Genomic DNA, 12,193 nt, shown 5'->3' with positions numbered 1-12,193 from the left:
ATGGAAGAAAATATTCACAAATCATATATCTGATAAGGGATTAATATCCTAGAATGAATTTTGAGATGACATTTTCAGTTTAGGGGAAAAAATCCAGATTAGGGGTGGTGGCTCACCCCTGTAATCCCAACAGTTGGGGAAGCCAAGGTGGGAGGATCACTTGAGACCAGGAGTTTGAGACCAGCCTGGGCAACATAGAGAGCCCCTGTCTCCACAGAAAGTTTAAAAAAATTAGCCAGGCATAGTGGCATGTGTCTGTAGGCTCAGCTACTTGAAGGGCTGAGGTAGAAGGATCGCTTGAGCCTGAGAGTTCAAGGCTGCAGTGAGCCATCACACTCTAGCCTGGGTGACAGAGCAAGACCCTGTCTCAAAAAAAAAATCCTTTTATTTCCTATATCTCCTATAAGTAAAGCACATCTATACTGAACCCCAGTGAACTACATAATGTGACAATAATTGTACTGAAATTGATCCTGTGTGTTCTGGCAGTAGTTGTGAGTACTGTAATTGTGCAGATGCCCTTCTTGCTGATGCTCCCTCCTTTTTGCTTTAGGATTCCACCAGTACTGTTGCTGCTCTTCTCATAGACTTCAAAAGCTCATTGCTTCCTCACCTCCCAGTTCATTTCCATGGATCAAGCAATTTTCTGATGATTGCCCTTTTCCCCAAATCGAAGATATACCAAGCATTTTACTCAGAGGTAACATCAGTCATTATTCAGCAAAACTACTACTACGTTTTTTTACCCCTAGCAATTTAAATGGTAAGGCATCATCTTGGGGCTAACAGTGAAGTGATGAGAGGGAGAGTTAGGAGGGCTGGCTGGTGTGGGGTGACTGCTTCTAATCCCTTCAAGTTCTGGAGTGGTGCTGTTGGCAATGAGAGGTGAGAGCCTAAAGAAACTGAACAAGAGGGTTTTTAGCCGTTAAGAAAAATCTACTTTGTCCTTTAAATCCTAATTAGAGTTATCTCTTATTTAGCTAATTTATTGAATTGTTGGGCCCTACCTACTGAATTAGTGTTCTCTTTGCCACCCGATACTCTCCTTCCCCATGGGTCAGTCCCTGCCCTTGCGAATGGTACCACCTGGCAGGCTGCACGTTATAGGTGCTCAGCACAGATGGCATAGATGAGGGAGCTTACAAGAATGGTACGACCCACTTAGAGACCAAGCAATAGCCAAAGCCAAACTGATGGCCAGACTCTTGACTAGTGGGAATTCTTGGAAAGGTGTGATTACAGCAGCTTGTGAGGAGACAGCGTTCCTCCCTCAGGTCAGATTCGCAGACCATAGAGGATGCAAGAGTTGATCTTGGCTATAGAATAGCTTCTCAGCGCAGTCTGTGTCTCCCACCTTTGCTGGACCTTTTTACCTCCTTGTGCTTGTCCTTTCAATCTGGGAAAGTAAAGACGGCCCTTTAGGTTCTCTTCAGCCATCCCTCTGTCTCTTGGCAGGAGTTACTTGAACCACTCCTTTCTGTCTCCCTAGAGGAGAACATGCCTCTGCTGCGAGGACAGTGTTACCCGACCCCTTTCTGCATACTTCCTGACCTCTCAAGGAGCAGAATCCCTGGGGGAGTAACCCAGAAAGACATTCTGGTTTTTAAAAATACAGAACAAAATTGCTTCAGGCCTCTATTTTTGAAGCAAACTTGTTTGTTATAGTCATTTTCTCTGCAGTGACAGTCTAGATTTTCAACAACCATCAAATCCCCACGTGGGTTCCATATCCTGTTGTTGGGTTTAAAGTGTTCTTTGCTCAAATTCTGTTTTGTTTAGGTCTTCTCCCTCTGGCAACAGCAGGATAACTCAGGGCTCTCTTTAAAAGTGATCCAGGAAGATGGATTATCTGTGGAACAAAAGAGATTGTAAGTGCCTGCTTCAGTATTTGTGCTTGCTTCCCTAGGCTTTGTGGGTATGCTGTCTCTGCAGGATGCCTCTCATTGTGTAACACAGGGGTCTTGGCTTCTGAAAGGGTCAACACAGACATTTCAATGCTGCCAACTTGCAGGTAGCCGGTGCCCTTGGGGGAATAGAAGGCAAGAGAGGGCCATGTGCAGTGCCTCACACTTGTAATCCCAACACTTTGGGACGCTGAGGCAGGAGGATGAATTGAGCACAAGAATTAGAGACTAGCCTGCCTGGGCAACATAGTGAGACCCCGTCCCTACAAAAAATAAAAAATTAGCTGGGTATGGTGGCACATGCCTGTAGTCTCAGCTAGTCAGGAGGCCGGGTTGGAAGGGTTACTTGAGCCCAGGAGTTCAAGGTTGCAGTGAGCCATGACCGTGCCACTGCACTTCAGCCTGAGTGATGGAACAAGACCCTTTCTCAAAAAAAAAACGAAAAAGGTCCCCACTGCCAGGAGCCAGTGTGGCTGTGAGGGGCCGCGTCTCACAGCCCTGACCCGGGCCAGGCATGGTGTTGGGCGCCAGGCCCGTTTCACCTGTCTCGGGGGGGGCCCAGGGTCTTACTCTGTCACCCAGGGTAGAGTGCAGTGGTGCGGTCCTGGCTCACTGCAGCCTTGACCTCCTAGGCTCAGGTGATCCTCCCACTTAGCAGTTGGGACTACAGAGGTTGCAGAACTTGAAGCTAATTTACCTTGTACATGTAAAGTGTATTTTCCTGATCCAAACAAGCTTCACTGTTTTCAGCTAACAGTAACTCCAGATGAGGGTTACTACCAGGGTGGAAAATTTCAGTTTGAAACTGAAGTTCCCGATGTGTACAACATAGTGCCTCCCAAAGTAAAATGCCTGACCAAGATCTGACACCCCAACATCACAGAGACAGGGGAAATATGTCTGAGTTTACTGAGAGAACATTCAATTGACGGCACTGGCTGGGCTCCCATGAGAACATTAAAGGATGTCGTTTGGGGATTAAACTCTTTCTTTACTGACCTTTTGAATTTTGATGATCCACTGAATATTGAAGCTGCAGAACGTCATTTGCAGGACAAGGAGGACTTCCAGAATAAAGTGGACAACTACATCAAGCATTATGCCAGATGATAAAAGGGGACGATTGCAGGCCCATGGACTGTGTTACAGTTGGTCTCTAATGTGAAACAGCAAGAGGTAGCCCCACCTCCCATCCTCACACTCCCTCTCAGTCCCCTGGATTGCCCCAGTCCTGTGACCATGTTGCCCTGAAGAAGACCATCTTCGTGACTGCTCATTGTAGATGGAGAATTCAACATAAATACAGCAAGAAAATGTGTTTGGGCTTCTTAAAAAAAAAAAAAAAAAAAAAGGTGCAGTGGTTCAAGCTTGTAATCCCAGCACTTTGGGAGGCTGACGTGGTGGATCACCTGAGGTCAGGAGTTCAAGACCAGCCTGGCCAACAAGGTGAAACCTCATCTCTTCTAAAAATACAAAAACTATCCAGGCATGGTGATACGCGCCTGTAATCCCAGCTACTCGGGAGGCTGAGGCTGGAGAATCTCTGGAACCTGGGAGGCAGAGGTTGCAATGAGCCAAGATCGTGCCACTGCATTCCAGCCTGGGTGATAGAGCCAGACTCTGTCTCAAAAAAAGAAAAAAAAAATGGGGGGAGGGAGTGGGGGGTGGGCTGGGTGCAGTGGCTCATGCCTGTAATCCCAGCACTTTGGGAGGCCGAGGTGGGCAGATCACGAGGTCAGGAGATCGAGACCATCCTGGCTAACACAGTGAAACCTCGTCTCTACTAAAAATGCAAACACAAAATTAGCCAGGCCTGGTGGCGGGCACCTGTAGTCCCAGCTACTTGGGAGGCTGAGGCAGGAGAATGACGTGAACCCGGGAGGCGGAGCTTGCAGTGAGCTGAGATCGCGCCACTGCATTCCAGCATGGGCGACAGAGCAAGACTCCATCTCACAAAAAAAAAAAAAAAAAAAAAAAAGGAGAGGTGAAACCACCAAGAATCAGAATCAGAAACTCATGGTATTATGAAGGGATTTCAGGCCAGTCTTCCTATATGGACGTACCTGTCATCATGCACTAACACTTCATTTTGTTTAAGTCTGAGATGTGTGTTTTGGAAGAGTTGACTCTGTCACTGGACTCTGGCTTGAAAGCATCAGAACCCGTTGTGTAAAGTGTATGTGCTGAAGGAAGATGGACTTCTAATCTGTGAGCTTTTGTTATTCCAGGCACTCCAGTGCACAGAAGCTCTTCAGTGCCCTGAGCCAGCCTGCTGGGGAGAAACGGAGTTCCCTAAAGTTACTCTCAGCAAAACTCCCAGAGCTGGACTGGTAAGCTCTGGTTCTGTTTGTAGATGTTTAATATTCTGGCTTTTGAAATGTCAGAAACCTCAATGTTGGTCCTTTTAAGCTCCTTTTTCTTGTAGTTTCTTAGAGATCACTGTAAAATGTCGCAGTAACACACTACACAATTTTATTCTCTAGAGAGAATCTCTCCAAGGTTTATTTTTCAGCAATTAAGTAAAAACTTTTTCATGTGAGTAGGCACCTTCAGGAAAGGCTAGGATGGTAACATAATAGCATTGTCTTTGTGTTTTTAGGTTTCTCCAGCATTTCACCATCAGCAGCATTAGCCAGGAGCCTGTGATGCGGACCCATCTTCCTGTCCTGCTGCAGCAAGCCGAAATCAACCCTACTCACAGGATAGAAAATGACAAGGTAGAGGAGCTCACCAAATATGCTGGGAATTCACAGAAAGATGATCTTGAGAGCCTGCCCCTGAATCTTTTGTGTCAGTTAACAAAAAGAACTCAGATGGAGTCCCTGTTACAGGACTGTCCACTTCCTTGGATCCTGAAATATAATGATACACATGCAACCTGCTGTATACAGTGACTGTGTCAGGTGTCTACATTAACCCCAGCCAAGCCTCATGATGGTGACAAAACCCTAGCATCTTGCCGTGCCCTTCCCTGGCCTCTCAAGAACATTTAAACTCCTACTCAGTGCTTTCATGCCATCAGCTCTTCCTGATTGTGACAGGAACTTAGCTGGCAGTGGTTGACACATTGCACTTAATACAGGGAGGGGCATCCATGTTATTCAGGCCTTGCCGGAATCAGCAGGGTAAAGTGATACTTTATAAACACTATCTTCCCCAGAGTGGATTTTTTTTTTTTTTTTTTTTTGTCACCCAGGCTGGAGTGCACTGGCGTGATCTCGGCTCACTGCAACCTCCGCCTCCTGGGCTCAAGTGATTCTCCCTCCTCAGCCTCCTGAGTAGCTGGGATTACAGGGATGCACCACCACGCCTGGCTAATTTTTGTATTTTTAGTAGAGACAGGGTTTCACCATGTTGACCAGGCTGGTCTCGAACTCCTGACCTCAGGTGATCACCCACCCCAGCCTCCCAAAGTGCTGGGATTACAGGTGTGAGCCACCGTGCCCGGCCCCCAGAGTGGATTTTAATCTGCTCCTGCCTCACACTTCCCTCCTCTTGACCCCCTCCCACCATTCCTTCAGAACCATAAGTCTCTTTTTTTTTTTTTTTTTGAGACAGAGTCTCGCTCTGTTGCCCAGGCTGGAGTGCAGTGGTGTGATCTTGGCTCACAGCAACATCCGCCTCCCAGGTTCAAGGGATTCTCCTGCCTCAGCATCCTGAGTAGCTGGGATTACAAGCATGCGCCCCCACGCCCAGCTAATTTTTTGTATTTTTAGTAGAGACAGGGTTTCACCGTGTTAGCCGGGATGGTTTTTTTTTTTTTTGAGTCTTGTTCTGTCGCCTAGGCTGAAGTGCAATGGCATGATCTTGGCTCACTGCAACCTCTGCCTCCTGGATTTAAGCAATTCTTCTGCATCGGCTTCTCAAGTAGCTGGAATTTCAGGTACCTGCCACCACACCCTGTTAATTTTTTGTATTTTTAATAGAGATGTGGTTTCACCATGTTGGCCAGGATGGTCTCAAGCTCCTGACCTGGTTCAAACTCCTGACCTCCGGTCATCCACCTGCCTCAGCCTCCCGAAGTGCTGGGATTATAGGCGTGAGCCACCATGCCTGGCTTTTTTTTTTTTTTTCTTTTTTGAAATGGAGTCTTGCTCTGTTGCCCAGGCTAGGGTGCAGGGGCCGGATCTTGGCTCACTGCAACCTCTGCCTCCCCGGTTCAAGTGATTCTCCAGCCTCAGCCTCCCGAGTAGCTGGGATTATAGGCATGTGCCACCAAGCCCAGCTAATTTTTGTATTTTCAGTAGAGGCAGAGTTTCACCATGTTGCCAGGCTGATCTTGATCTCCTGACTTCAAGTGATCCGCCTGCCTCGGCCTCCCAAAGTGCGGGTTTACAGACATGAGCCACCGCGCCCAGCCCAGAACCATAAGTCTTAATAGGCTCAAAGAGGATATTTACTTCCATGCAAGTCTAGAAGATACTCAGCTGCAAAAGGAAATAAAAGCACTAAGCAGTGAGAAACGTCATTTTTTCCCTTAGGCAAGAGTGTAAAGCATCTGTTTGTAAAGCATACCTACTTGTTATATTTTATTAAAAGGTGCTCGCCCGGGCGGGATGGCTCATGCCTGTAATCCCAGCACTTTGGGAGGTTGAGGTAGGTGGATCACCTGAGGTCAGGAGTTCGAGACCAGCCTGACCAACAAGGTGAAACCACGCCTCTACTAAAAATACAAAAATTAGCCAGGCGTTGGTGGCAGGTGCCTGTAGTCCCAGCTACTTGGGAGGCTGAGACAGGAGAATTGCATGAACCCGGTAGGCAGAGGTTGTAGTAAGCCAAGATCGTACCACTGTACTCCAGCCTGGGCAATGGAGCAAGACTCCATCTCAAAAAAAAAAAAAAGATGCTCTTGGATTGGCCTTAAAGTAAAAACATGTCTGGCTGTATGTACATGTGCTGTGATTTGAGGGGCTGAGACCTGGGCACTGAGGAATAGGAACGAAGACAGGGAAGGCTGGATGGGAGGAGGATAAACATGGAGTACTGCCTGAGGGGTAGAAAGGGGTATGGTGTAGAGGCCCTGGTCAGAGGGAACAAGAGACAGCTTCTGGGTCCTACAAAAGAAGAGGGATTCACGGCCGTCTTCTCTGTGCTGATGTGGGCAGCTCAAGTGATGAGTGCTTCCAGGCTTAGCTTTAGCATAAGTTATTTGTGACTGGGCCTGTCCCGGTGAGTCTTGTGTATTGTGAAATAAAACTCAACAGGCTGGGCGTGGTGGCTCACGCCTGTAATCCCAGCACTTTGGGAGGCCGAGGCAGGTGGATCACGAGGTCAAGAGATTGAGACCATCCTGGCCAACATGGTGAAACCCTGTCTCTACTAAAAATACAAAAAATTAGCCAGGCGTGGTGGTGGGCACCTGTAGTCCCAGCTACTCGGGAGGTTGAGGCAGGAGAATCACTTGAACCTGGGAGGCGGAGCTTGCAGTGAGCCGAGATTGCACCACTGCACTCCAGCCTGGCGACAGAGCGAGACTCCGTCTCAAAAAAAAAAAAAAAAAAAAACTTACAGAGGCACTTGCCATGCCAAGTCATTTACATAGACCTCCCTCAGTGATTACATGGTTTCTGTCCTCACCTGCCTGATGCCTCCTTTTTCAGTGAATTTATTAAGTTGCCTTGGAATATCTCACTGAAAGGGGACCTGTTTCTCTGTAGGTGTATAATAAGGTTAAGACAGTTCAGCCTGGCCCCTCTTCCAGAATCACAAGTGCTTCACACACGCAGTGAGTAAGACTTAGCCCTGGTTGGCCAGGTGCGGTGGCTCACGCCTGTAATTCCAGCACTTTGGGAGGCCAAAGCGGGTGGATCACCCGAGGTCAGGAGTTCGAGACCAGCCTGGCCAACATGGTGAAACACCGTGTCTACTAAAAATAAAAAAATTAGCCGGGTATGGTGGCACGTGCCTGTAATCCCAGCTACTTGGGAGGCTGAGGCAGGAGAATCTCTTGAACCCAGGAGGCGGAGGTTGTAGTGAGCTGAGATCGCACCACGGCACTTCAGCCTGGGCGACAGAGTGAGACTCCATCTCAAAAAAAAAAAAAAGACTTAGCCCTGACCGTGTGACTTGGAGGGCACAGGCAACCAGGCAGAAGCATCCCCAGCACCACTCTCCTGTCTTCTGCCCTAGTTTACTACACCAGTGTAGCCTGGGGCATTTTTGTCCCAGACCTCCTTTCTGCCCTGTGTTTTCCTAAGAAATGTTACTACTGGGAAAAAAAGTCATAATATCCCTGAATGTCTGCTTTACAGAAGAGATCTGTGGTCTCAAGCAGGTAGGTCCTTTAATGCATTGTATTTTAACTAATCTATTCACAATCTGCTCTAATTAGTGTTACTACTCTAGTAAAAATTAAACTAGTAACACTACATTTTATATGGTATTTGCTACATGGCAAGCACTGTTCTAAACACTTTGCTTATTTTAACCCAGTTAATCTTCACACCCACTTTACAATGTAGGTTCTGTCATTGGCCTAAGGTCACAGAGTTAGTGAGAGGTCATACTGAGGTTCAGACCCACAATGCTTGGCACCAGAAGTCAGTTCTCTTAACCTCTTCTTACACAATGCAATGCAGTTGAATTGCAAACCCATGACTTTTTCTTCATGTAGGTAATTATCAGCATTGTAACCGGCCTCCCAGGCTGTCACGCTAGCGAGCTCTGTGCTTTTCTGGTCACTCTGCATAAGGAATATGGCAGGTTAGTATGGCTGCTGCCTTTGCTTTGGGGAAAGGGATTCTGACTTGGGCCTGCCTAGGCACTGGAAAACCTCAGACATGTACTGGCCTTGATGGGACTGGTATCAGCATGGTAGTAAGCCATTCATTTAATATGCTCTACTGAGCACTTCCTGTATGCCAGGCACCGTTCTGAGTATGAGAGAATACATCGATGAACAAACAGACACGAAAATCTCTGCACTTATGGAGCTTACATTCTAGTTTGGGAAGACAAACAGATAAGGAAAAGTATATTAACTAGTGAAAAGTTCTATGGAGAAAATAAAGCAGAGAAGGGGCCGGGTGCAGTGGCTAACACCTGTAATCCCAGCACTTTGGGAGGCAAAAGTGGGTGGATCGCCTGAGCCCAGGAATTTGAGACCAGCTTTGGCAACATGGCAAAACCTAAAAAATTAGCCGATTGTGGTGGCATGCACCTATAGTCCAAGCTACTTGGGAGGCTGAGGTGGGAGGATCACTTGAACCCAGGAGGGCGAGGCTGCAGTGAGCTGAGATTGCACCACTGCATCCCAGCCTGGGCAACAGAGTGCGACCCTGATTTAAAAAACAAAACAAAACAAAAAACAAAATAAAGCAGGGAAGGTTATAGGAAGTGCAGGGCTGGGAGTGGGGTTTCAGTTTTCTGTTTTGTGTTTAGAGATGGGGTCTCTCTCTCTGTCACCCAAACTCGGGTACAGTGGCACGATCATAGTTCGCTGTAGCCTCAAACTCCTGGGTTCAAATTATCCTCCCACCTCACCCTCCCAAGTAGGCAGGACTACAGGTGTGCACCATCACACTCAACTAATTTTTTTTAAATTATACTTTAAGTTTTAGAGTACATGTGCACAACGTGCAGGTTTGTTACATATGTATACATGTGCCATGTTGGTGTGCTGCACTAATTTTTAAAAAATTTTTTAGAGATGGGGTTTTGCTATGTTGTCCAGGCTGGTCTCAAACTCCTGAGCTCAAGTGATCCTCCCACCTCATTCTACAAAGTAGCTGAGATACAGGCACACGCTACTATGCGCCCAGCTTAGATTCCAATTTTAAATTGGATGGTCTGGGAAAACTTCACTAAGGAAGTGATATTTGAGCAAAGACTTTAAGGAATAAACCATGTAGCTATCTAGGGGAGAGCATTGTAGCAGCAGGCCAAGCAAGTGCAGAGGCCTGGGAGTGCGTCTGGTCAGCAGGGAAATTCAGGGTCATGATGGTTATAAAACTTAGGCCTGGTGAATGTCATGATCCTCCCATGAGCACAAGGAGACTGCCTGAGTTCAGATGCAGCTGGAACAGGTTGGCCCAGATGAAATCAGGAAAATCATTCATCCTTCACTTCCACCTGGCTGTCAGATTACTAAACAACGCTTGCTGATTGAACCAGGCGTTTAATATCCAGTCAGTCTACCCCAAAGTAAGGCATCCTGCAGGAGGCCGTAAAGAGATTTGGAAGCCTGAAATTGCATAGAGAGTCTGCAGTTTAGGATAGGATATTGTGGAGAATGGGGAGGCAAATTACAGAGCGATGCTTGGGAAATACGGGACCTCATTTATTGAGTACTAAATGTCTAACCAGTTCCTCGTGTCTAGTGTTTTTGTTCTATAAACACTCTGAGTTATTCACCCTGCACATTTATTTTTATTTTTGAGATGGAGTTTCACTCTTGTTGCCCAGGCTGGAGTGCAGTGATGCGATCTCAGCTCACTGTAACCTCTGCCTCCCGGGGTCAAGTGATTCTCCTGCCTCAGCCCCCCAAGTAGCTGGGATTACAGGCATGCACCACCACGCCCTGCTAATTTTGTATTTTTAGTAGAGATGGGGTTTCTCTATGTTGGTCAGGCTGGTCTTGAACTCCCGACTTCAGGTGATCTGCCCGCCTTGGCCTCCCAAAGAGCAGGGATTATAGGCGTGAGCCACAATGCCCGGCCAACCCTGCCCATTTCTGATTCTTAGCAAGAGACTAACTGAAGCCATCTTTTGCATGGTCCTTCAGAAAGTGACTGCCTGGTCAGAAGGAGTCTTTCTTACCTCTGACGTCTGTTGGTCAAGTGCTTACCTGACCATTTTCCCTATGGCAAGGGGTTTCCTATCAAAAGCCCCAGTGACAGTGGTTTCAGGATACTGGGCTTCCAACCCATCCAGTGCCCCCTGCCTTTTTTCTGTGAGGCCAAGATGGCTTTCTCCTGAATGGATTCACTGGACAGAATGGCTTTATGAGTCATGGTCACATTTGAATCCATGGCTGAACCTATGGGGCTAGGCCATCAGGTGGCCCCCATGCTGAGGTTACCTTTTACCTTTCCAGATGGATGGTGTATCGCCAAATCATGGACAGCTCTGAATGTTTTCATGCTGCACACTTCCAGAGATACCTTTCCAATGCCCTGGAGGCCCAGCAGAACCGCTCTGCCCGCCAGTCAGCCTATATCCGCAAGAAGACCAGACTGCTGGTGGTGTTACAAGGGTGAGCATTGGAAGTCTTCTGGAAACAGTCGAATCTGGGTGATGACCTTGCCATACTCTTATTTTATGTGTGACAAACCTGGAGCACAGAACAGACTCCACATGCATGAGCAGTGTCTGTGCTACAGAGAAGCCTTAAGCGAGCAATGACTCTATTGCCATCCTATGGCCTATAGGCTAGTGTAGCTTGCACACAAGTTTTAAGTTTGGATTTAACGTCATCATATCCCCACAAGGTGGGGAATTAGGGAACCTGGCAAGATTCATTGGTAATTTTTGCAACAGTAGTGGTCCCTAAGTCTTCCTTCATCATCTAAATAAGGGAGCTTCATCTGTTTCAGTCCTCCCTCTTGTGGAATTGCAGAGATGACCCTCATACTCTGCAGTCTCCAGCCTCACCATGCCCTGGATTGTGGCCCAGGAGAATTTCCTGGGACCTTCAGTGAGGAGTGGGAATATTCATGTTGGGTAAGAAGCTCCCTTTTCATGGCTGTGTGCAGAACTATGACTATAGGCTGACTAGTTCATGAAGTCTCTGTAAGCATGATTATTTTGAGTGTGCAACACGGGAGGGCAGGTTTGACAGAGCTTGTACCACTGCTCCAGGGGACCCTGGCTGAAAGGAGGTTCTTTTGACCTGGTCTAAGTCCTTTCAGGGAGGAGCCCCTCACAGACCCATCACCACCCCGGGCCCAGAGGGGAATGCGCAGTCAGGAAAACAGGAGCCGTGCTTTTCACTAGTGTCGTTATGGTTGATGGTAATAAAGAAGCTTTTGGAAGTTCTTACAAAGTGCTTTTGTGCTATGTTAGTGTTTGCAATTGGCTAGTTGTTTCCAGTAAAGAATGGGTCCCAATCCAAAGCCCCTTTTTGTGTCCTAGCTGTGATGATGGGAATTGGAGGAAAGCTGGGAGGGTGGTACTGAGGAAGGAGGCAGGTGGGACGGTGTACCCCAGCAGGCCATCTTTCCCTTTCAAGCCTTGTTCTCACACCTTGCCTCCAGCTTCCCTTCTGTCAGCCCTTTTGTCTTGCTTGTGGGCGAGGTCCTAGAAACCAGAGGAAGAGTCTGGGCCTGAAACCACTTGTTTTCTTCTGGTTT

The 12,193-nt window shown here is 47.5% G+C and overlaps 1 protein-coding gene across 3 annotated transcripts in view; it reads left to right on the top strand.

Moving 5' to 3' along the window:
• The window catches only part of C13H20orf194 (chromosome 13 C20orf194 homolog), a 166,876-nt gene that overhangs the window by 115,163 nt on the left and 39,520 nt on the right, over positions 1–12,193 (top strand). For all 3 annotated transcript variants that reach the window (XM_030825350.1, XM_030825349.1, XM_030825351.1), the window contains exons 22-27: positions 554–700; positions 1,780–1,868; positions 4,133–4,234; positions 4,504–4,621; positions 8,518–8,606; positions 10,939–11,097. In XM_030825350.1, coding sequence (XP_030681210.1) covers positions 554–700; positions 1,780–1,868; positions 4,133–4,234; positions 4,504–4,621; positions 8,518–8,606; positions 10,939–11,097 — 704 coding nt within the window. The remainder of the gene's footprint in view (positions 1–553; positions 701–1,779; positions 1,869–4,132; positions 4,235–4,503; positions 4,622–8,517; positions 8,607–10,938; positions 11,098–12,193) is intronic.

Source organism: Nomascus leucogenys, chromosome 13 (genome assembly GCF_006542625.1).
Source record: "Nomascus leucogenys isolate Asia chromosome 13, Asia_NLE_v1, whole genome shotgun sequence".
Classification (NCBI taxonomy): domain Eukaryota; kingdom Metazoa; phylum Chordata; class Mammalia; order Primates; family Hylobatidae; genus Nomascus; species Nomascus leucogenys.
The sequence above is the reverse complement of the archived record's forward strand: the minus strand, read 5'-3'. Positions and strand labels throughout refer to the sequence as shown.